This window comes from Clinocottus analis, unplaced genomic scaffold (genome assembly GCF_023055335.1).
Source record: "Clinocottus analis isolate CAN_PGR_092001 unplaced genomic scaffold, fCliAna1.0.p SCAF_4, whole genome shotgun sequence".
In the NCBI taxonomy this organism is placed as follows: Eukaryota; Metazoa; Chordata; class Actinopteri; order Perciformes; family Cottidae; genus Clinocottus; species Clinocottus analis.
Window position 1 is genome coordinate 3850187 of NW_027176153.1, and position 26116 is coordinate 3876302.

Here is a 26116-nt window from a genome sequence, read left to right on the forward strand (position 1 = left end):
ACAGGCAAGCGGACAGACAGACAGGCAGCACCTTAAATACCTCGCAGCGCCTCTAACGGGACATTTGACAGCTGAGAGCCCTGAGACGCATTCTCGTCCCTCCGGACAACTGCCCTCTCGCTCTCTCTCGCGCCCCCTTGATGGAGCCTGCGCTCCCCCGCAGACTGCAGCTCCTCCGGGACTGAACGCTGCGCGCCGCTCCGTGTCCTCCGGTGTCCTCCGGTGGTTCCGGTGTCCTCCGGTGGTTCCGTCCTCCTTCGTCTGCTCCCGCGGGCCGGCTCTCCTCCGTGACTCTCCGTTCTCATGCGATTCTTCAGACTCACATTCAAGTGTTTCGTGGATTGTTTTTGAAGGTCGCCGCTCGCGCGCTGGTTTTAACTCTCTTTATTTCATTTTTTTTATTTTTTTTATTTTCACCTTTTTTATTTTATTTTATTTTTTTTAACAACGGTGTCTCTTATTTCGGATTAACGGACAGAAATGTCTCCTGATTATTACTAGACATTCTGCGTTTGAACACATTGAACTAAAAGAAAGGAGCGTGAGGATCATAACAATATTAATATATAATAATAATTATATTTATTGCAACTGAAGGAGAAGAGAGGCAGAAGAACAGCGAGGATCCAGATCTGGAACCGGACGGACTCCTTTATTTCTGACCGGGTCTCTGGGAGCCGACCAGTAGGACCAGTGCTGACTGACTGGGTTGGTACTGGATTGGTACAAGGTTGGTACTAGGTTGGTACTAGTGTTTGTGGTGTCTGACTTTGAGGAAGAAACGCTAAGAAGAAGATAGATCACCTTTAAAAAGGTAGAAACAAACCTGCAAAGTTAAAGGGAACTAGTTGTGAACCAGTGCAGACTGGTCCTCTGCTGGTCGGTGAACTGGGGAGAATCCCCCTGCAGGATTTAGAGGGAACCTAAGAGACTAGATTAGAACAGCTGACTGGGAGAGACAGGTGTCCAAGAGGGACCCATCGAGACTTGAAGGGAACCCCTGACTGGTTCTGAACTGGTCTCTGACCGGTGATGGAGAAGCAGGCCCTGCCGGCCTCCTCCTGCTCTCTGGTTCTCCTGGAGGAGACCAAGAAGAACCCCCTCCTCCTTAATGGCGGAGGCGGTTACCCCCCCTCGGCCGCTAACGGCAGCCTCGTCCCGCTGGCCCCGGGCTCCGGCGCTGGGGGGGCGGCCGGTGCGTGTGGCGGACCCGACAGGAAGGCGGTGCCGGTCCCGGGACCCGGGTACCCCGAGCGGGAGACGTGGACGCGGCAGATGGACTTCATGATGTCCTGCGTGGGCTTCGCGGTGGGCCTCGGGAACGTGTGGAGGTTCCCGTATCTGTGCTACAAGAACGGCGGAGGTGAGTCCATGAGATGAGTGACAGGAGCCGGGACGGGGGAAGTGGGCGGGGCTTTGGGTTGAAGCTCGAGCAGCTGGAGATGAAAGTTATTGATCAGAGTGGCAGCAGCAGGTTGGACTGATCAGCTTTCATCACGTGTGTGTGTGTGTGTGTGTGTGTGTGTGTGTGTGTGTGTGTGTGTGTGTGTGTGTGTGTGTGTGTGTGTGTTTGCAGCATGCAGAGAGATAGAGGGGTGCTCAGAGATACTGTTACTCGGTCTGGTGTGTTTTCTATATAAACATCTCAGCATTCACTCTTTATATATTTAAACTTTATCCTAAATCCTTTCACACATGTGAGCTACATTCTTCTTCTTCCCTCACCAGTTATCTCCATCAGCCTTATTTTATATATTTCATACAGAGACGACACATAAGTTTACACAAAGCAGAGGAACATTTCCTCCGATAATGGTTCATATGATATCAAATGAAAAGTGTCTTTTTTCATGTGTTTTCATACAAAAGTCCATCAACACAAGTATTTTCAAAATATAGTTAGGTTGAGACAATTACACTACTTAGTTAGGTCCAGCTAACTAAACTACTCAGTAAGGTTGAGACAACTAAACTACTGAGGTTTAGACAACTAAACTACTCAGTTGGATTATAGAGAATATATTTATATAGAATGTATTTAGCTTTCACATTGTTGATTAACTGTATTAATGAAATGAACTCAAAACAAAGGCAAATCAAAATAAAACCCACAAGAAACAGTCTAAATATTTATAAAAACTTTTGTCAAAGACGATAAACAATCTGCTCAGAATCTGACTTGTGTGTCTTCAGAGGAAAACAATATAAAAAACACACGGACGCTTTTATCATTAAACCGTTAAACTGTCTCAGTGAATCATTGACTCAGTCTCATCTAACCAGAACAAGTATTCATCTGCTTTACTGCAATAAAAGTACCACAATAATAAAATACTCTGTTACGCCTTCATTTCAGTAAAAGTACTCACAGTGATAACATACTCTGTTACAATTTACTTCAGTAAGAGTACCACAGTGATAAAATACTTTAAGATGAAATATCAAACTTTAGTTTGTACTTCTTATTTCCTTAAGGTGGATCTGAGGCGGTCCGACAAAATAAGTTCATGAGGTTCTTGAAGGAGAACCCAGCAGGGTTCCCTTCTCTCTTTCTGTCCAAACCAAACGTCACAGCCAGAGACAAACTGCTGAGATAGTTTTGTTTATTCTCACCTGAAAAGGTCTCTTTCACACAGTTAGCCAGTTTCAGCTGGACAGAGAGGAGAAAGGTCTGCATGTTCACACAGGGAGGAGGAGGAGGAATAAGAAGGTCAGACTGGTGTTCAATCACAGAGAATCAAGAGAACGTTCAGTTCTCACGTTACAGACTCTGATGTCGTAACTCCAGGTTTCCTCCTTCGCTTCACTCTGCTGCTTCACACCTGATTTATTGAACTCCTTCTGGGGTTTAATGAGCTGCTCCCGTCAACGCCCCCTGTCTGTCCCCGTCTGCAGTACACACACTGAAACGTCTCACCAGCCAAGCGATGGACAGAAGACTTTATTTATCTAGAGGGTAGCTGTTGTGCTTAAATACCTCCAGTTCAATCAGTCTGAGAGATCAGATCTCAGTGCATCCGTCACAGCCTAACTCCGAGCCGTCCACTCCATCATGGCAACGCAGGTGTAGGCATGCTAATCATGTAGAAGCATGCTAAACATGTGTTAATATGCTAAATAGGTGTGAACATGCTAAATAGGTGAGAACATGCTACACATGCTAAACATTTGAGAACATGCCAAACAGGTGAAAACATGATAAACAGGGGGAGAACATGCTAAACAGGTGAGAACATTTTAAACGGGGAGAACATGCTAATCATGCTAAACAGTTGAGCATATGCTAAACATGTGAGAACATGCTAAACATGGGAGAACATGCTAAACAGGTGACAACATGCTAAAGCGGTGAGAACATGCTAAACAGGGAGAACAGGGTCTTAGTGGGACAGTCAGCCTACAATCCTATAAGTCGACCCTGAGTTCAGTCTCACAGAGCTGATTACATGTGTTTTAGTCCACTTACTAAATATCCTGTCTACTTCCTGTTGCTGCTGATCAATACTCAGACACTGACCACCATGTGAGACACATTTACAGACAAACATTACAGACTTCATAAAAGATATTCACAACAGACACTTTCATTTTTATAACATAACATAATCCGCAAATATTGACATCAGTTTTATTGTGATGCTTTTTTGTAAACATTTAATGTAAAATAATGATGCTCCATTTAAAGTGCAGTTACGCTACCCGTTGTACAGAAACATTTCCTTTAGTGCATGAAAAAATGCTATTAATAGAAAGAAACTCCAGAGATCCCAGAGTGTCCTTGAACACACCAGCAGCTTCCACTCTGTTTCTTTATCAGCTGAGAGAACAGTCTGTCAGAACTCTTGACTTCTGACCTCTAAGTGTCAAGGCTGTGGCCCGAGGCCCAGAGAGGAAGTCATATGTTATGCTGATCTACCTGTACACACACACACACACACACACGCACACACACTCCGGTCCTTTCTGTCTTACTGTTTCTCTCTTCGTCATCTCTTCGTCGTTTCAACCTCCCCGTCCTTCATTCTCGTCCTCTTCCTCCCTCCTCGCCACAGAGTCGCTCAGATTTATTATCCTGCAGTGTGTGTGTGTGTGTGTGTGTCCTTGGTGAGGTGACTGCAGAAGCACACAGACACACACAGACACACACACAGACACACACACATGACACACGCACACACGCACACACAGTGATTCTCTGCTCCAATGATTATAAAATGACCTGCAGCTCAGTGTTCATCTTTCAGAGATCAACGGAGTCCTCAGGCAGCCAGTGTGTCTGTGTGTGTGTGTGTGTGTGTGTGTGTGTGTGTGTGTGTGTGTGTGTGTGTGTGTGTCTGTCTGTCTGTCTGTCTGTCTGTCTGTCTGTCTGTCTTTGTGTGTGTGTGTGTGTGTGTGTGTGTGTGTGTCCTGTCTCTGTAAGGACCAGCTTGGGACATTTTGTCCTTGTCCTCATTAGGCTGTTTGAGGTTCACTTCAATGTCTTCATATAAACTCAGTTTGAGGATCAATCAAAAAGCTTTTTTTTATTTCTTGAATCGTTTTAGAAGAATGAAGACTTGTGATTCATTAAACCGGTCTCGAGGTCCCTGAGGTCCCTGATGTCGCCTCATATTAGCAATGTACAAATGTCTCTTAATGGATGTAATGAGTCCGATGAATTTAGAGCAAGGTTTGCTATCGAGATCCAAATGCTATATCAGTTTATTGGTTTTTAGCCGTTGTCATCTTGTTTTTTAGCCATTGCCAACTTGTTCTTAGCCGTCACCATCTTGGTTTTTAGCAACCAGCAGTGACACAAGAGTGTGGAGCTAAACACTCAATAAGACATTTTCAGTAGCCAAAACGTATAACTTAAACTTTGATAAAGTAAAAGAAGAGTTAAAGTTGTAAGTCTAGGGGTCCTTTACTATAATCAAAGGGTTTCTGTAGGGTTCCAGTGGTCCTTAAGGAGGTTTGTGGGGGGCATTGACTATAATTTAGGGCTCCCTGTGGGGTTCCAGTGCTCCTTCAGGAAGTTGTTGGGGGTCTTGATTGTAATCTCAGGGTTCCTGTAGGGTTCCAGTGCTCTTGGGGGTCTTGACTGTAATCTCAGGGTCCCTGTGGGGTTCCAGTGCTCCTTCAAGAGGTTGTTGGGGGTCTTGACTGTAATCTAGGGGCTCCTGTAGGGCTCCAGTGCTCTTTGGGGTCTTGACTGTAATCTAGGGGTTCCTGTAGGCTTCCATTGGTCTTTTAGGAGGTTCTTGGGGGCTTGGCTGTATTCTAAGGGTCCCTGTGGGGTTCCAGTGGCCCTTGAGGAGGTTTCTGACTCTCTCCTTGGTCCTGCTGGTGAACTTTGTTCGGGGTCGGCGGTCAGGAGACGGTTTCATGACGGCTGTGTGTGAACGATGAAGGCTGCCAAGTGCGACATCATCATCCTTCTCGCCACGTGGATGACAGATTAACTGGAGTGACCTGTAATCTCTTAATCCTGTTGGCAGCCCTCACTGCTCCTCCTCTCCTTCTCTCCTCCTCTCCTTCTCTTCTCTCCTTACCTCCTCCTCTCCAAGACTCCAGGGGTTCTTGTTGAGTTATTTTCTTGTTGATGTTCCTGAGGTTGCTGACAAATTTAAAGAGGTTCTATTATTCTTTGAAGAAGTTCCAGAGATTCCATGAGGAGATTCAAAGGGTCCTTGAGGAGTTTTGAAGGGTCCTGTAGATTTCTAAAAGGTCCCAGTAATCTTTGTGGAACTTCCAGTAGACCTGGACTGCTTTGGGGAATTCCAGAAGCTCCTGATGTTACACAAGTCCTGGAAAAGGTTTCCAGACTCCTTAATGGGGTCATTAAACAGAGTTTCCAGAGTCCTGTGTGTCCTGTGTGTGCGTCATTAAAAAGAGTTTCCAGAGTCCTTGATGAGGTTCTTGAAGAGGGTTTCCAGAGTCCTTGATAAGGTCTTTGAAGAGGTTTCCAGATTCCTTGATGAGGTTCTTAAAGAGGGTTTCCAGAGTCCTTGATGTGGTCTTTGAAGAGGTTTGCAGAGTCCTAATGAGGTTCTTGAATAGGTTTACAGAGTCCCTGATGAGGGGCCTGAAGAGGTTTTCAGAGTTCTCTTTGAGGTCCTTGAAGAGGTTTCAAGAGTCCTTGATAAATTCCTTGAAGAGGTTTCCAGAGTCCTCGATGAGGTCATCAAAGAGGTTTTTATATTCCTTGATGAGGCCCTCGAAGAGGTTTTCAGAGTCCTTGATAAGGTCTTTAAAGAGGGTTTTAGGAGTCCTTGATGAGGTTGTTGAAGAGGTTTCCAGACCCCTCAGGTTTGAGGGAAGTGCTTCATGGTTCTGCTTGACAATCCGTCTGACTGTTAACTGAACTGATCAGTGATCAATAATGTTTCAGTCGGGTCGTCCCGTCCTTTGTCAACGGTCAAAGTTACGTAACCACTGCTCTTTTATTTGAACAACCGGCGGCACATTTAAAAAAAGAAAGCAACAACTTTATTTACTCTGTCAAACATTAAATAACTTTCTAATGTATTTATTACATAATTACAATAATAAAGAAAATGAGAAAAACAATAATGAGAAAAACAAAAATAATAATATTAACAGTAACACATGCATATAAATAATATGAATACTTCTAATTTTAACCATATTGATTACAATAATAATGGTAATAATATGAATAACAACAGTAATAATTATATTATAATCCAATAATAATAAGCCGCTGGAGCAGCATTCAGCAGAGCTGTTTATCTTTTCTGGCCCAGTCAATCTGCAAGTTGATGCTAAGCTAAGTTTGCATTTGGCAGAAAGTGTGTGTGTAATTTCTTGCATCATTTTGTGGAGTGATTGTTAGAAGTTTGTTCAGTGATGAAGTTCACTGAACTGGGCATCATTTTAAAATACATATATTTGTATACTTATGCATGTTACACACGTTACTATATGTTAATGTAATATGTTACTATATGTTAATATATATAATATGTTAATATAAATTATTATATGTTACTAGATGAGGATGAAGATTGTGATGATAATGGTGATGATGAAGATAGTGATGATGACGGGGATGATGAAGATGTCGGAGCTCGTGCTCTGTCATCAGCCCGTCAGTACTTAGCTCAGTGATTTACCGCGGATTAGCAGGCTTAGCTAGCTAACTGTAGCGTTGCAGCTTAGCTAGCTAACTGCAGCATTGCAGCTTAGCTAGCTAACTGCAACGTTGCAGCTTAGCTAGCTAACTGCAACCTCAGTTTCCGTTCTATTTTGTGTAATACCTGTTCATCATCACCTGTTCTTCATCATCTGTTCTTCATCACCTGTTCTTCATCACCTTTTCTTCTTCCTTAAGTTTTTCATGACTTTTCTGTAGCACATTGAATAAAGTTGTAGGTTTTGAATGAAAATGTGTGTGTGTGTGTGTGTGTGTGTGTGTGTGTGTGTGTGTGTGTGTGTGTGTGTGTGTGTGTGTGTGTATGTGTGTCTGTGTGTGATGAGGCCGTAGTGCTCTGTAATCCCATCAACACTGAGTTACTTACAGCATTACATCACTTAGCACTGTGTGTGTGTGTGTGTGTGTGTGTGTGTGTGTGTGTGTGTGTGTGTGTGTGTCTGGTAAGTTTCCAGCAACACACCAGCAGCTTTTGCGTTTTTATGCTAAGCTAGGAAGGAGTTTCCCACAAATTAACTCAAATTTAAAAAAAAATGTTTTTCTAGTCCACACACACATTGATGTCAGACAATCTATCATGACACGATGATGTCACAGCCTTTACGATCATGTGACCTTTGAGAGTCTCTTGTATAATAGCTCAGTGTGTGGCAGCAGCTGTTACGTAACTCCTGCTCACATCCCTTCTCCTTCCCCCTCTTCCTCCTTACCCCCTGCTGTGTGTGTGTGTGTGTGTGTGTGTGTGTGTGTGTGTGTGTGTGTGTGTGTGTGTGTGTGTGGCGGGGTATCCGTCACACCAATTAAAATACCAACAGGAAGACAGCGTTCATAGTTGTTCATTCTTGAGTTCAGAGGGAAGGAGAGGAAGAGCATTTATTCATTCATAATTTAGATTTATTTATTCATCCATTCATCATTGCACTTGCTGTCCAACTCCATGAATATGATAAGATAAGATAAGATAAGATAAAATAAGATAAGATCTTATAAAATAAAATAATGCTTTATTGGATTACAGAATCACAGCAGCAAGATACACATAGTAAAATTAAATGAACAGTAATAAAACAGTGATGAATCTACAATAGCAGTATTATATATACAGAGAGAGTAAAACGAATTTAAAATGTATTTATATTGCACCAGTTGAAGTGATTAACTGACCAAAGTGATTAAAGAGGTTGAAATGTTTCTAAGTGTTTTTGTGGTCTAGTGGGAGCTCAGGTGGTTGTGCAGCCTGAAAGCAGCTATAAGAAAGGACTTGTGGTTCCTCTCCTTTACAGGAAGAGTCCTTATGTCTTTATGTCCTCATGTCCTCATATCCTCATGGCCTCATGTCTTCAAGTCCTCTGACCCATGTCCCTGTATCCTCTGTCCTCATGTCCTTGTGCCCTCGTGTCCTCATGTCCTCTGACTCGTTTCCTTGTGTCTTCATGTCTTCATTTCCTCTGTCCTCTTGTCCTCATGTCCTCATGTCCTCTGACCCGTGTCCCTGTGTCCTCTGCAGGCGTCTTCCTGATCCCGTACCTGCTGATCGTGTTCGTGGGTGGGATCCCGATCTTCTTCTTGGAGATCGCTCTGGGTCAGTTCATGAAGGCCGGCAGCATCAACGTGTGGAACATCGCCCCGTTATTTAAAGGTACAGTACGCCACATTGCCCCGTTATTTAAAGGTACAGTACACAACATGTCCCTGTTAATTAAAGGTACTATACACCACATTGCTCGGTTATTTAAAGGTACAGTGCGTTTTCCTCCTGCCTCCCGTTATTTAAAGAAACTTCTTTCTTGCCTCCACTGTGAGGCCTTCACTTTCATTGCCCCGTTATTTAAAGATACAGTACGTCACATCACCCCATCATTTAATGGTATCTCTTAGCTGCCCCAACTGTGAGGCGTTAACTTCCATCTCAGTGATTTTTTATTTCATGGTCGTCTGCTTAATGCGTTTTTAGGATATTAAAAACAAGAATAGAACAGTTTCAATCACACGACCTAAAAAGACTAGTTGATAAAAACTTGTTGGATGTGTGAAGTCTAAAACATTTAAAAGGCAATTAATTTGCTTTTTGTTCACTTTGCAGAAATAAAAAAAACTCTTTTACTTTAAAAACATCCGCTTTGGGTAAGTAATTTTTAAAAAAAAAGGACATTTGCGTCTTCATCTGAGAAAGACTTTGGTACTTAATCTGAAATATTTGGTATTTATTACTTTAACGGGTTCAGGTTAGTTCTGGGTCGGTCACATGCTCATGTGGAAGGTTATCTGCAGGCGACAATCTGTGATTCTGCTGCTGTATGTGCCGTCAGACACGTACACACACACACACACACACACACGTACACCCTCACACACTCTTTCACGAATCCTTTATAGCTCTGTTAGCTCTACACACAAAAGTTATCAGCTGATCTTTACCACATGATTCGTGACTCATGAGCTTTACTACACCGACCTTCTTACGACCTTTAAACTTGGGTGTTGACGGAGCTCCTTCATCCCCCGCCACGGTTCACACCAACAGTCAACAGCAGGATGAATGGAGCTAAAAGTGTGAAGCAAAAGATAAAGTCATAGATGTTATTTATGAAAGAAATACATCATTTCACTCCTGAAGCTCTGAAACAAAGTTTGTTTTGATTCTAAATAAAATATTTTATCTGTTCAGTTTGCATGAAACTTAAAACCCACAACAATCGCAAAATTATAATTTTCCTTTTTTCAGGCAGTCCCTGAACGCATTGTGTGAGATAAAAGCTTCCTTCGTCATCAACATTTTAATCTACGTGTCTCATTTAAAATGTCTCTTCAAATAAATCGTTTACTTTAATCAGATTGTGTTTAAAACATTTAACTTTGAGCTCCTCAGTGAAACTTTGAGGTCATGATTAATTCACCTGAGACCAACAGTCATGTGACCACGAATCAGAGAAACCTTAACTGATGAACAGGAAGTCAACACAGAGCAGAGCCTAGAAACACGTTGATAGTTTAACACTTTACTATATATAACACTTGAAACATGTTGGATATTTAGAATATATTGCTTTCAAATTCTATTACTGAAATGATCAAATATGTTGTTCTTGTTATTGATTAATGTTATAATAACTTTGTTATTCCGCCCTCCAAATTTACATCCGTTTGCGACTACAGCACTACAGACAGCGACGTGGACTCATCAAAATGTTCACTGCCGAGATATTAATGTATAAACTACAGTTGTGAATTATGTATCAGATTAAAGAGATTAGAAAAGGCATCTGTCGGGCAGCAGATTGAGGTTTTATATAGTTGAGGCAACTACGTGTTCTTGTTTATCTGTAAAAGTGTGTTATGGACAAACTTTATGGTCATTCTGCAGAAACAAAGATTAGATGTTTTTACTGCTCTTAAAATAATAAACGCACATTTACAGTTTTGACCCCGTTCACTTATTGTGGCACAGCTCCCGGTTTCTTGGTTACTGTCTCCGATGTAAAAATTAATCATAGTCAACAATTACATCCAAATGTACTTTGCACAAAACAACAGGATCAGAAATTAAAATTTCCGTAACTTCAGAAAAAAATAACAATAAAACATGAAGTCCACGGGTCACATGACACATTGAATGTAGAAGAATAAACCAAGACGATGGAATCGTATCTGTCGAAACCTCTTCTGGTGTTCCACAGGGATCAGTTCTTGGCCCCTTTGTTCCCCTCAGACACATGATACCATATCCATGCAAAACTCTGAGTCAGCATATGAGTTTACATTGGTATGTTTATGTTTTACTTAGGACAGACATGTTAAACATAATCTGTGTGTCAAACAGCAATTTGCGATTCTAAGATGTTTGAAGTGTAAGTAAGTAGCTGAGGTTCTATATATCAGAGAACTAGACGCTGCGGTGAAACACATCACATTGACTCTTCAAGGATGGAACAGAAAGTTGAAAAAAGCTGAACCACTTGGTTTTGAGACTCATTCCTGCCGCTCTTTATTTAATTGTCTCAGTGTAAATCTTCTGCTTTCCATAAATAAAACCCGTCGTCATGTTGCATCCTTCCTCTTCCTTAGGTCTGGGCTATTCTTCCATGGTGATTGTGTTTTTCTGCAACACTTACTACATCATGGTGTTGGCCTGGGGCTTCTACTACCTGATCAAGTCCTTTAGCTCCACCCTCCCGTGGTCAACCTGCAACAACGAATGGAACACGCCCAACTGCATCGAGATCTTCCGTCGCCAGGACTGCAAAAACGTCAGCTTCGCCAACGTGACCATCAGCGGCAACTTGACCTGCGCCGAGCTGGGCGACGCCCAATCGCCCATCGTTGAGTTCTGGGAGTGAGTTCTGCTCGGGTCGGGTTCTGCTTAGTAGGTTGGGTCGGTTAGCTCAGGTCTGGTCGGTTAGCTCAGTGTTTGTGTTTTCAGTGGTAATATTCCCGATAAAGACGTCATCGTTCTCTCTCTCTGTGTGCAGGAGAAAGGTGCTGAACATTTCCTCCGGTTTGGACGATATTGGGGAGTTTAACTGGGAAATGGCCTTGTGTCTGGTAGCCGTCTGGGTGATGGTTTACTTCTGCGTCTGGAAGGGAGTCAAATCCACCGGAAAGGTAACGGACAAACACTTTGGAAAGCAGTATTTTCTTCTATTCAAGCTGTTTTAATACATAAAAAAGAAATATCAAACACCTCAAGTTGCTAACATTTTACATATTTGTATTATTTATTTTGATTTTGATATTATTATAATAATAATTATTATTAACTATTGTCTGCATCGTTTCAAGTGTTGATTGTAAAAAATAAAAATGTCATAGACACTCTACATTGTAATAATACGTATTATTATAATTATTACTATTACTATCATTATTAATACATGCATGGATCCACGTCCCCAACGTGACAGTGTAGTACTGGGTCCCCGCGACGTCACGTATACCAGAATACACACACCGGCTGCCAGTGCATAAAGCGCGCTAACAGCTGCAGTCGATTACGCAACAGCGCTGAAGGTCGGAGGTCACCTGACAGCTGATTGATCAGCTTCCAGGCAGCCGTGTTACAGTATTAAGAGGGGAGAACCGTCCGCGTCCCATTTTATTCATACCAGTTGCTCCACATTAATAGAAGAGGAGGAGGAGGAAGTAGAGGAGGAGGCCGCCATTACTTGGTGTTATTTAGGGGGCAGCGGATATGAATGTGTTTCTGTTCCTTTAAAAGTTCAACCTTCAAACGTAAAGAGAAGACGCTGTGATTCACTGAGTGTGTGTGTGTGACTCGTATACACTTGCTGTCACATGGCCGGCCTAAGTGTTGCCGTGACTACGACAGGGAAAGGGAGGGGCTGTGAGGTGGCAGGCTGTGATTGGTCGTTCCGTGGGAGGACAGTTTGACTGCAGTGGGACGTGACTGAGAGAGAAGTACTATTGTGTGACTGTATGGACAGACGCGCACACACACACACACACACACACACACACACACTAAGGCCTTGTCTCACTTTTATACCACAATGTATGAGTACCTTTGAATACTTATCTTTTATGAAGTAATATTCATTATGCATAGGAATCAGATTTACATGACCGTGCATGTGTGCGTGCGTGCGTGTGTGTGTGTGTGTGTGTGTGTGTGTGTGTGTGTGTGTGTGTGTGTGTGTGTGTGTGTTTAAGCAGCGTTCACAGAGGTCTCAGTAGCAAAGGAAACAGTTTTTGTTGTTGATTGTCAGCAGGAGACTGAAAGAGAGCGAGGGAGAGACTACACGCGGTCACATTAATGATTTCATTCAGACATTTTATTATTTTATTATTTGATGAAAATCCATTGATTCAGTTTCATTTATAGCTTTTTATGTCTGAATGAACTCAAAGACCTGAGAGAGAGAGAGAAAGAGAGAGAGAGAGAGAGAGAGAGAGAGAGAGAGAGAGAGAGAGAGAGAGAGAGAGAGAGAGAGAGAGCTCTGCGCTGTGATTTGACTGAAACTCGACTCCACCTGAGACCAAACGCTCTCCATGGTGCTGAACCTCCACATTCCTGGGCGTGTGTGTGTGTGTGTGTGTGTGTGTGTGTGTGTGTGTGTGTGTGTGTGTCTCAGCAGGTCGGATCACTTTCCTCTTTGTGTTCTTTGATTCTGTTTTCTTTCATTGAAACATAGCAAAAGAAAAACATGAGCATAGACTTTCCGATCCAACTAAATTTTTTGAAAAGGACACTTTATGTGTGTGTGTGTGTGTGTGTGTGTGTGTGTGTGTGTGTGTGTCTGTGTTATGTTAATGTGTGTGTTTGTGTGTGTGTGATTGTGTTTTATGTTAACATGTGTGGCTATGTATGTGTGTGTGGGTTTTAGGGTAACCTGTGTAGGTGTCTATGTATGTGTGTTTTGTGTTAACGTGTGTGTCTATATGTGTGTGTGTGTGTTTTATGGTAACCTGTGTGTGTGTGCGTGTGTTTCAGATTGTGTACTTCACAGCCACCTTCCCCTATGTGGTCCTCATCATCCTGCTCGTACGCGGCGTCACGCTTCCCGGCGCCTACGAAGGCATCATGTACTACATCAAGCCTGACTGGTCCAAACTGGGAGAGGCTCAGGTGGGTTCCCATTAGAACCAGTAGAACCAGTTTCTCCCCAGCAGAACCAGAACTTCATGGAGCTCGTTAGCAGCTTTGAACTTAATGAGAACATAAATATATGAAACACTTAAACACTTAAAGTTATAAATAAACCTCAATTCTGATGTTCTTATGTAATATTTTATAACTATTATAGTGATGAAGTGTTATTATAACGATAATAGTTAGAATAAGTGTTATTATAACGATTATATATATATATATATATATATATATATATATATATATATATATATATATATATATATATATATATATAATCGTTATATATATTTTATTTATTTATTTTTTATTTTAAAGTAATGTTATCAAAACGATATAACAGCACTCTGGAGCAACAGCAAGTTAACATACATACATATATAGTTTATAAATCTATATAAATCTATATTTTTGAACAGGTACTGACAAACCACTGATTCTTTGGTTCATGTTCAGTCTGTTGCTCCCCTTAAGATGTATGTTAAAGACCAGCAACTGATTAACTTTATACAAAAGCAATAAGTGCTTTTCATATTTTTCAGTTCAGTTTTTCTTCCTTAGTGAGGAAAGTCCAGTCTGTGTTGGCTTGAACAAGAGCACTGAACAACTTGTGATGTGAGGAAATTTCTCCTCCTTGAGAGAAATGTAAAGATCCATAAGTGATGCTGTTTTAAAGTGCTCTGCATGGATCAGACCGCGGGGTCAGGAGTTTTGCGCATGCGCGATTAACTTTCAATCTGGACGCGGAACCTGTCGGTACATCTACTTGTAGTGTATTTGCCCGCCTGTGAGCGTGTGTGAAGCGGCTCTTTGCGGCACCGCTGCTTTTTGAGAACAGAAGCTACATAACAACACGTGCTTTACGTCAGACTCACTTCGTCACGCTTCCTGTCGGTGAGGCTACGGAAGCGCGCACGCATCAACATGAATCGGGTTGAAAGCAGTGCCGCCGTAATGCGTTCATGGCGTTAATCTTATTTATTTATTTTTCATGTTTGATTGACCTCACGCGGGCCGTACTGGGAGAGCCGAGAGACGCGAGGTCTGAACTACGCCGTCTGGGAGAGATTTAAAGCGATAGGCTCCTCCCAATGCAAAAAAAACAAAAAACATGCAGTTAACGCATGATCAAATAGTTAACGCCGTTAAAGGATTGCCAGATTAATGTCACGTTAACGCGTTATCGTGCCCAGCCCTAATACTCAGTATACTCTGTGTTCTCCTGATTGTGTGGCTTCCATGTTACGTCACTTTGTGTTCTGCAATGTATAACTTCACAGGGCATACTACATAGTGGTACATCACAGTAGTAGTAGTGACTCAAACAAGTTAATATCGCGTTAACTTTTCCATCAATTAACGCGGTTAATCATTTGATCATGCGTTAACTGCATTTTTTTATTTTTTAAAAAATAAAAAATTGGGGGCTTTTACTTTGAAGGTGATTCCTTTTGGTGCGCCCTTGCTCTTCCGTAGGATCTCCGGACTGTTTGCCAACTTATCCTGACCTGAAAAGCATGTATTGTTTTGTAGTTTCTGTCCTCAGTCTACCTGCAGCCTCGCGCTGCAGGCTCAGCGTCCAGATTGAACATTAATCGCGCATGCGCAAAGCCGCCGCTGATAGCTAGCCGTCAGCTAGCTGTCCTTCACATCTCCACCTCATTCAACCAGACGTCAGTGCACTTGTTCAAGACAACACACACTGGACTTTTCTCACTGAGTAAGAAAAACTGAACTGAAAACATGAAAAGCACTTATTGCTTTTGTATAAAGTTATTTAATTGCTGACCTTCAACATACATCATTAAGGTAAGCAACAGACTGAACAAAAGAAGGAGTGGTTTGTCCCTCACAGGGACCCTTACTACTGAACAGTCAATAAAACAGATTTATAAACTATATATGTATGTATGGTAACTTGTTGTTGCTCCAGGGTGCTGTTATATTGTTCTGATAACATTACTTTAAAATAAAAGCTGCAATACACTAGTTTTTACTTCATTATTGAATTTGGCGCATAATGCGACTAATCGCAGAAAAATCATGCGATTAATCAATGAATTTTTTGCAACTTTGCCCAGAGCTAATATGTATATATATATATATATATATATATATATATATATATATATATATATATATATATATATATATATATATATATATATATATATATATACAATTAAATAAAACTGGAAAATACACAGATTCTGAGCTGAGCAGAACACCCGCTCTTCTGACCTTTACATCTGACCTGCAGGTGTGGATCGACGCCGGCACTCAGATCTTCTTCTCGTACGCCATCGGGCTCGGAGCGCTGACGGCTCTAGGAAGCTACAACCGCTTTAACAACGACTGCTACAAGTACAAATACTTCGATACTTCACTCTGCAACAATATAGTACAGAGTACAACATGTTCTTCTGAGATGTAGTAGTACAGTACAATATGTACCCGTGAGATGTAGCAAAGGAGAAATAGAAAGAACCTTGATCTGATTGATCTGCTCTCGGTTCCTCAGAGACGCCTTCGTCTTGGCTATGATCAACAGTGGGACCAGTTTCTTTGCTGGTTTCGTGGTGTTTTCCATACTGGGCTTCATGGCGGCTGAACAGGGAGTTGAGATCTCCCAGGTCGCAGAGTCAGGTAACAAATATGACCTTTATGAATAAAATTATAACGATATTACAGAGATTAATATATATATATATAAATATATATATATAATGTATATTATTTAATATATATGTAATATTAATAACAATGTTATATATATATACATACAGTAAATTACATATGTATAAATATAATACATATATATTATATATGGACCTGTACTTGTATAGCGCTTTTCTAGTCTTCCGACCACTTAAAGCGCTTTAACACAACATGAAATCATTCACACAATGATGGGAGGAGCCACCATGCAAGGTGCCACATCAGTATTGTCAACCATTCATACACCGTGGGCGCAGCTACGGGAGTAATTTTTAGGGTTAAGTGTCTTTCTCAAGGACACAGCGACATGGGCTTGCGGCGCCGGGGATCGAACCACCGATGCTCTGATTGAAAGACGACACACACACCCACTCAAGTAGACTTTCACTTGGAACAAAGTATTTTTACTTCAGGCTGTGTGTGTGTGTGTGTGTGTGTGTGTGTGTGTGTCTCAGCAGTTCCTTGAGGACATGAATCTTTTTATTTTAAACTCTCTGTAAACGGAACAAAAGCAGATCCAATTTAGTCTGACACGTTTACAATGGTTTAAAGTATTAGTGTGTGTGTGTGTGTGTGTGTGTGTGTGTGTGTGTGTGTGTGTGTGTGTGTGTGTATGTGTGTGTGTGTGTGTGTGTGTGTGTGTGCAGTATTAGCAGAAGGGTTATTTAACTTCATGACATGTGACCCATCTTTCTTGTGAATGTTGTTCTGCACCTTTAATCGCTTGGCTCGTTCGTTAGAGCCTCGCCTGAAATGCCGACACGAGCTGCGGGAGGCGATCATTAAAAACTGCCATCAAGTCGGACAGTTTTCAGCTGTCTTCAAACTCAAAGTATGGAAGTCACAGAAAAAAATACTTTCTGTTAGTTCCAATCTTCAGGCTACTTGTAGTTTGCAGATCACGTTTGGATTTATTCATATGTGATTTATAAATATAAAAGTATTGATATATGTGTGTGTAGCTACATCTTTGTTCTTTTTATGTCTGCATGTGAAATACATTACTACTGGTTTTGAAATGTGTTGTATAAATAAGATTTTGAATTATCAACCACACAAGTTATTTTTTTAGACTAAACCTAAGACTAATAGTCAACAATCCAGCGTTAAGTATTACTACTACACATAAAAAAGAATGTTCTAAGGTGTTTGCTGTCAGATCTAAGAGCCAATCAGCTCTCTGATGTGGAGATCAAGGCGTTTCCCATCATGCACTGGGCCTGGCAGTCGGTGGAGAGCTGCTACGGCGCCTGGATCTGAAATCAAAGGCTGCCTCGCTCTCGTGAGATTATCGTTGACCACGTGTGCATGACGTCAGAGCAAGCCGGAAGCAAGTTGAACACATTTGATCAGCAAAAGGCGGAGCAAGCTGCTTTTAGCTGATTAGCTGGTCCACCTGCCAATCAAGACAGTAAACAAACTCCTCTTAAAGGGTCGTTTTGTGAGGTCACTCACATGTATTTAACAGAAGAGTTTGATAATGGATTAAAAAATTATATTACATATTGTGGATTTAATGCAGCCTTTAAATGTCTTGAGAGATTTCTTGGTGAGAACTTGAAATACTGAAAACTAATTTTAGAAAAACTATATTGTGTGAAGGTGAGTGACTCGGATCGTAGTTTATTGTAATGTAAACCCTTCCAGGTCCTGGTCTGGCCTTCATCGCGTACCCGAAGGCCGTGAGCCTGATGCCAGTGGCTCCTCTCTGGGCAGCACTCTTCTTCTTCATGCTGCTGCTGCTAGGCCTCGACAGTCAGGTGATCAAACCCACACCGTGTGTACATATATATATACAAAAAATATTTAAAAAAATGGAAAATATACAAAAATCTCTCTCTCTCAATATATAGTGTATATATATATATATAAATCTTAATAATTTGTTTGTGCATTAAACTTCATGTTGCTTCACTGGACTCAGTATTTAATTATTGAATGTGGACTATTCATTTATACAATCTATTTCAATGAATATAGCTTTTTAAAGTATTTATTTTTTTCATTATTATAAATATATATATATATATGTATGTATATATGAATATATATGCATGTGCAGTTTGTGGGCGTAGAGGGCTTTGTCACCGGGATCTTGGACCTGTTCCCTGGAAAGCAGCATTGGCGCTACAAGAGGGAGCTCTCCGTGGCCGTCTGCTGCCTGCTGTGCTGTATCATCGACCTGTCCATGGTCACGCAGGTAAATGCTGCCTCCTCACCGTCATCATCATCATCATCATCATGTTAGAGAGAATCAGAAACCCTCCACACCACCATGGGTTTGACTTCCAGCTGTTTGTGTTCAGGGCGGGATGTACGTGTTCCAGCTATTTGACTACTACTCAGCCAGCGGGATGACGCTGCTGTGGCAAGCTTTCTGGGAGTGTATTGTGGTGGCCTGGGTCTACGGTACGTACACACACACACACACATATATTTTTGATATATATTAAAATTTATATATATATATATATACACACATATACATATATATATATATATATACACACATATACATATATATATATATATATATATATATACACACATATGTATATATATATATTTATATATATACACACCCACACACACACACATATATATATATATATATATATATATATATATATATATATATATATATATATATATATATATATATATATAACATTACTTTTATTTTAAAGTAATGTTATCATAACAATATAACATTACTCTGGAGCAAGAACAAGTTAACATACATACATATATGGTTTATAAATCTGTTTTCTTTTTTTTTTGAATGGTAAGATACTGTTCAGTAGTAAGGGTCCCTGTGAGGGACAAACCACTCCTTTTGTCCATGTTCAGTCTGTTGCTTACGTTAATGATGTATGTTGAAGGCCAGTAATTAATTAACTTTATACAAAAGCAATAAGTGCTTTTAATTTTTTTTTAGTTCAGTTCAGTTTTTCTTACTCAGTGAGAAAAGTCCAGTGTGTGTTGTCTTGAACAAGTGCACTGACGTCTGGTTGAATGAGGTGGAGATGTGAAGGACAGCTGACAGGTATCAGCGGCGGCTTTGCGCATGCGCGATAATTTTCAATTTGGACGCTGAGCCTGCAGCGTGAGGCTGCAGGTAGACTGAGCGCCTTGTGAGGCGAGCGACTGGCTCGCGTGGTGCTCCTTGAGGACAGAAACTACAAAACAATACATGCTTTTCAGGTCAGGCTAAGTTGGCAAATAGTCCGGAGATTCTACGGAAGAGCAAGGGCGCACCAAAATGAATCACCTTCAAAGTAAAAGCCCCCAATTTTTTTTTTTTTTAAATAAAAAAGTGCAGTTAACGCATGATCAAATGATTAACGCCGTTAATTGATGGAAAAGTTAACGCGATATTAACTTGCCCAGCCCTTATATATATATATATATATATATATATATATATATATATATATATATATATATATATATATATATATATATATACATACACATATATATATATGTATATATATACATATATATGTATTTATTTAATATTTTCTCTCTCTCTCTCTCTCTCTCTCTCTCTCTATATATATATATATATAGATATATATATATATAGATATATATATATATATATATATATATATATATATATATATATATATACATACATACATAGTAAAGCAGGGGTGTCAAAAAGACAGGTGTTACTCTATCACTATTTTAAGCTATCAGCTGTCACTTTTAAAGCCTAACAGGTAATGTATTTGCTGCAGGCTGCAGAGCTCGATAAATGAACGTTTCTGACTTTGCATATAGAGAGAAATATTCTTACTTTTATACTGCGTGACGTGATGTATGACATATACTGCAGTACTTTTACATTTTTAGATGTGTCTGCGCTGCAGGTGCTGATCGCTTCATGGATGACGTGGCTCGTATGATCGGCTACCGACCGCTTCCCTACATGAAGTGGTGCTGGTCCTTCATTACCCCGTGTGTGTGCATGGTGAGACACAGAGACACACACAGACACACACAGACACACACACTCAGACAAACAGACATAGACACACTCATGTTGTCCCTCACCATTGTGCCCCTCCTCTCTTAGGGCATCTTCCTGTTCCACCTGGTGAACTACAAGCCACTGACCTACAACAACGTGTATGTTTACCCGTGGTGGGGCGAGGCCGTGGGCTGGGTCATGGCGCTATCCTCCATGCTTTGCATACCACTTAGCCTGCTCTACAAGCTCTGCAGGGCCAAGGGCTCCTTCAAGGAGGTGCGACTGGGAACACTTGGGACTCTGGGAGGGACACAAATACTGGAAGGGACACTAGGAGGGACATTCACATTGCGATGGACACTGGGAGGGACATAAACACTGAGACAAACAGTAAAAGTACTGATACTACACTGTACGTATACTTGACTTTTGTAGACGCTGCACCGATTGGTGGGTCACTGTCTCTTTAACATTCCGGCTCACCTGTCTGTCCTCCTGTCTGTCCTCCTGCAGCGCTGGGCCTACCTGACCACCCCGGTGTGGGGGGCCCACCACCTGGAGTACATGGCCCCCGACATCAAGTCATTGAGCTCGCTGTCCGCCGCCAACGACGATAACAAGGTCATTATCTTCGAGAGCGTCATGTAGGCAGGGCCTCCGTCGTGTGGGCGGGGCCTTTACCCGGCACCGCCCTCAGAGGGAGCGCTGTGATTGGCTGCTTCCAGTCCTCACCAGGAGCAGGAGGAAGAGAACGCTGTAGCTCCTCCAGGAGGGTTTATGCGCACACTCTGGGTTCTCCGCCTGTGAAGGTTCAACTCCTCCAGACAAAATGTAAATATAATTCTCTTTGAAGATTTTAAGGATCAAATGCTTCATTTTTTTTCACAAAATGTTGAACGCTGGAGGAGCTGAAGAAGGCAGAGCTTAAAATGGAGAAAAAACACTCCTTAACGTCGGGCTTCCTCCATGTTGGATGAAGAGAATCAATGCAATCTAGTTTTTGTGTCACACACACACACACACACACACACACACACACACACACACACACACACACACACACACACACATACATACACACATACACATATACACGATTAAACATCAAACTACAATGAATCGGTGCTCCAGTCAAAACATTTATGTGTGTGTGTGTGTATGTGTGTGTGTGTGTGTGTGTATGTGTGTGTGTGTGTGTGTGTGTGATGGCTCTATTCAGACACAGTTGTAGACAGACTTCAGTCTCTGCTCTTCAGTTCTGCCGTCAAACATCATTTTAGTTTCAATTTATTTTGTGAATGCTGCCATGGTGGTTTTTATACACGTTGCAAAAACTCAAACAGAGATGAAGGCCTGGTCGTCCTTGTGGGACCTCTTTGTTGGGCCTCCTTGTGGGGACCTCCTCGTGGGGTCCTACTTGTGGGGACCTTCTCGTGGGGACCTCCTTGTTGGCCCTCCTCGTGGGGACCGACTTGTGGGGACCTCCTCGTGGGGACCTCCTTGTTGGCTCTCCTTGTGGGGACCTCCTTGTGGGGACCTCCTCGTGGGGACCTCCTTGTTGGCCCTCCTCGTGGGGACCGACTTGTTGGGACCTCCTCGTGGGGACCTCCTTGTTGGCCCTCCTCGTGGGGACCTACTTGTTGGACCTCCTCCTGGGGACCTACTTGTGAGCCCTCATTGTGGGACCTCGTCAGGTGCACAGAGGCCGGCTTTCTGCCAGCTCAAAACCCTTGTAGACTTTTTATCATATAAAATTCAAAATTCAAAAAGGGAATCAATAAAAAATCAATAACGTCAATGGCATCAATATGATCATATCAATAAGACCCAAGTGTTGTTTTCACTAAACGTTTGGCAGCATGACTGAAGTTTGAAAGAAGTTCCTGTTACGTAGTAAAACGCTAAACCCCTGAATGCACCACACTGATCCCAGTGAGTTCCTGAATGCACCACAGTCCGGCTCTGGAGCTAAATCCTGATCCCAGAGCAGTTGGGACTCAGATCTGAGTTCATCACAAATATATTTTTTATCCATAAACGTTTCTGCTTGTTTTAAACAACAACTCAAAGACGAACTAGAGCGTTCAGGAAAACTAACCAAAGCTTTTCAGAAAAAAAGATTTATTGGTGAACTCTTGATTAAGAAGCTGAACATTTTTTGACATCTTGTTCAGGAAAAAAACAGCAATTTACAGAAATAATTTGTGAGATTTTACTGATAAATTCTATTGATCAATGGAAAATCATGAGCAGTAATTATTCACTGAAACAGCTGCTGCTCTGAACCCCGCTGGCTCTCGTGTTCACGGGTCAACTGAAGTGCCAAATGGAATAAAACTGATCCCAGACCACCTCATCGGGCTGCCAATGACCCTTTTAGTCTTCTCCCTTTTCTTCTTCTTAGAATATAATTAATTGAATAAAAAGTGAACCTGATCAGAAATGTTTGTTAAGTCTTAATATAAAAAACAACACAGATATGCATTTTAGGACTGATTTAAATTATTATTTATTACTTAATACATAACACAACTATAATAATAATACTAATAATAATTACTATTATTCTTTTATAATATAATTAAATACAGTAATAATACAATTGATTATAACACATCTGGAGCCGAGCATTGCCTTACGTCGTTGTCTTAATGTCCTGGTTTACAATTAACCAATCAGCAGTCTGCGGTGGCGTGTCTACAACTCTGTCTCCTAGCAACCATCCACCTGTCACGGGGGGGTAGAGGAAGGGAGGTGGGGAGAAAAACTGACATTTGCACATTGCTCGATATTGTTCGATAACGTTGCTTTAAAAAAAGAGTTGTGTTTTGTTTTACATATTGTAAGATGAATCAGAGATTTATTTTGTGAAGGCTTTTATTTTGTTGAGTATGAACAGATCTATATATATATAGATTATCTATATTTGATGCAGTATGTGATTGTGATGATTTCTGGCCGGTTGTTCACGTTTCTAGCCGGTCGAGCGGCTTCCAGCTTCAGGCTACCTCACTTCTTTGGACTTTCAAAATAAACTTCCTCTCCCTTTTTATGCAAATGTTTCAGCAGCGGCGGGGCAGCAGGAGAGGATTCTGGGAAGTTTTTTCTGGAAACATTTCCCTCCTCGGCTGCTTCTCATTGCAGCTTTAAAGGTTCTGCAACATTGATGACTTTAAGATTCTCAAATTTTGACACATGAACATTTTAAAGGTTTTACTCCAATGATCCAAAAAACAAAACAAAAAACAACAAATCTTTGAGATGTTTTAAAAGCGTCTATAATTAATTTAAAGTATTATATTTTATGTGTTTGTATCGTGTTGGTGCTGCGAGGCCTTTAAATGCTGTCTGACCGGCAAATGTGAACAAGCGGTGGGGAGCGGAGCTTTTATTTTGGCGGGTTTTGCTGCGATGCAGTGATGTTGAGGCTTTGTGTGTCCCTGAACGCACCACGAAAGGGAATCTTTTATTTTTAATTTTTCAAAGTGCTCAAGAGTTTGAAGAGTTTTAGTTTTAGAGGATTTATTTTTCTCTCTGTGTTTTCCTCAATATCAGCATTATTATTATGTTTATTATTTCAAAGCAGAAAACCATTTAATCAGCTTATTTCATGGAATGAAACTTCACGTTTCACATCTTGTCAGCTGGTGAAATAAAAAAGGTTTTGAAATAATAAATAAGTGAATAGGCGGAAAAATAATAATAACAATAATCCAACTTGACAGTCGGCAGTAGCACAGCTACCTCAATCTGCTCAGTAAAACTACAAAAAACAACAGAAAACAACAACTACATATCCCAGAAGTCAATGGGAGTTTCACAGTTATCGTCTATTAAATCTGAACAAAATGTATAAAATATATTTTCTGTTGGTCGACTAAAAAACATCAGTAAGAAATGTAATTAATATTAAAATAAGAAATGTTAATTAAGCGTTTTAAACATTAAACTAATGAAAGTATTGCAGCTCTTCAGCTGAGCGATGATTTAAAGTGACAGTGACATAATCTATTAAAACTAAAGAGATTATTGATCAGACGTAGAGGTGAAGTGCCACTTATAATTAATGAATTTATATTTCACTTATCAAACTAACAACAGGCAGACTTTTATAATAACTTCAACTCTAACGGACATTTATGAGTCTTTTATTTTGAAAGGTCTCATCTCTGGAACCTGGTGGGTCAGAAATGGAAAATATACAAAAATACAAAAATCTATCTCTCTCGATATATATATATATATATATATATATATATATATATATATATATATATATATATATATATATGTATATGTATTATACATAAACAGTTGAGAAAATGTAAATGTACCAAAATCTGATATTTCATATCATTTTGTCTTGTCTTTGTCTCGTGCTCTTCTGCCAAAAAAATACAAAAAACTTTGTTGTGACAGAATCTTTGATTTATCAATGGAAACTTGACAAGAAGTCACATTTAATTAATAAAATGTTTGCTGTTTAATTATAATATAATCATATATTTTGTGAAAAATACAGTTAAAGATGAAAATCTTTCCAAGTAAATCTAAATAAATCCAAACATATTTATGATAATAAAGTGATTTAGTGTTTCTCTTCGATACAATTATTATTTTTAGAAATACAAAAATCACAAAACTTACTTTGGTGACGTCAAACATTTCTTCAACTTTTTTAATTTAAATATCTGGATCCTCAAATCAAAGAACAAAATAAGTTTGCATCATCGATTCTGTCCGACAAACTTCACTGTCGACCGGTTTCAACATTTATTTCACCTTAATTTTTAACAAAGATGATTATTGTTGTTTATAGATTTAAAAAATCAGTGTCATTGATTTTTTAGCCAAAAACATTGCCAAAGTGTTTTTTAACCTCCAAAAATAATTAAAAAGAATCAAAAGCAGAAGATTTAGTTTTGATTTCTTTTGATCACAAGAGGTTTATTAGAAGTTTAATTCGGGCGGTTTTTATAAGAAGTATATCGCTGGTGCTCCTGGAAAATTAAATACGTTTCCGACCTTGAAGTTTGTTTTTGGGGAAAGCTGAGGTTAATTCAGTGGAACCAGCAGGGGGCGCCATCCTCCGGCGGGAACTCCCATCGTGTTTGAGCTGGGAACACGTCAGGAAACGAGTCCCTGAAGGTCTTGTTTCACAGAAAGTAAAAAGTCACGAAAAAAAGAAAACTCACTCACTGACCATTTGCCTCCAGCAGAGCATCATGGAAGCTGTAGTTGTTTACCCGATCATAAGCGAGAGATCTGGGTTTTTACTTCATTCATTTCATTTATTCATCTGAAGAAGTTTCCAGCTGAAACTCGGTGACGCCGTTTGTGTTGTGATTTGTGACTTCCTGTGACTTCCTGTGACTTCCTGTCTTCCATCCAGAGCTATAGACTAGATGATCGATTAGAGCCGATCGGTAGATTTATTGATTAGTAGCTGTGTACTAACGACACTCGGGGCTCCACGTTAACGAGTCACCAGCCAAAAAAAACAAAAAAAACTTGCCGACTTAGTCGATAATGCCACAGTTAAGTCTGAGCCCTGATGATGTCACCTGTGTTTCATTGACCTTTGACCCCTGTGAGGGTCTCCATGCTGTGATCACTGTGCTCGTCAACAACGCAATAAAACTAATCATTCATGCAAACA

The 26116-nt window shown here is 40.6% G+C and overlaps 1 protein-coding gene across 1 annotated transcript; it reads left to right on the plus strand.

Annotated features, from left to right (window-relative positions):
- Positions 1–26116, plus strand: slc6a8 (solute carrier family 6 member 8). The gene is made up of 13 exons (XM_068597453.1): positions 1–1363; positions 8661–8792; positions 11219–11486; positions 11623–11755; positions 13602–13736; positions 16021–16124; positions 16282–16406; positions 18126–18238; positions 18541–18678; positions 18785–18887; positions 20357–20457; positions 20563–20733; positions 20971–26116. The coding sequence occupies exons 1-13, from the start codon at positions 1033–1035 to the stop codon at positions 21103–21105; spliced, it is 1989 nt and encodes a 662-aa protein (XP_068453554.1). The 5' UTR covers positions 1–1032; the 3' UTR covers positions 21106–26116.

What these genes read in the sequence shown, in the direction of transcription:
- slc6a8 (XM_068597453.1), top strand. Translation starts at nt 1,033, where the DNA reads ATGGAGAAGCAGGCCCTGCCGGCCTCCTCCTGCTCTCTGGTTCTCCTG. An exon ending in CATCGCCCCGTTATTTAAAG is followed by an intron (nt 8,793 to 11,218) that starts GTACAGTACGCC and finishes CCTCTTCCTTAG; the next exon opens with GTCTGGGCTATTCTTCCATG. An exon ending in ACCTGTCCATGGTCACGCAG is followed by an intron (nt 18,679 to 18,784) that starts GTAAATGCTGCC and finishes GTTTGTGTTCAG; the next exon opens with GGCGGGATGTACGTGTTCCA.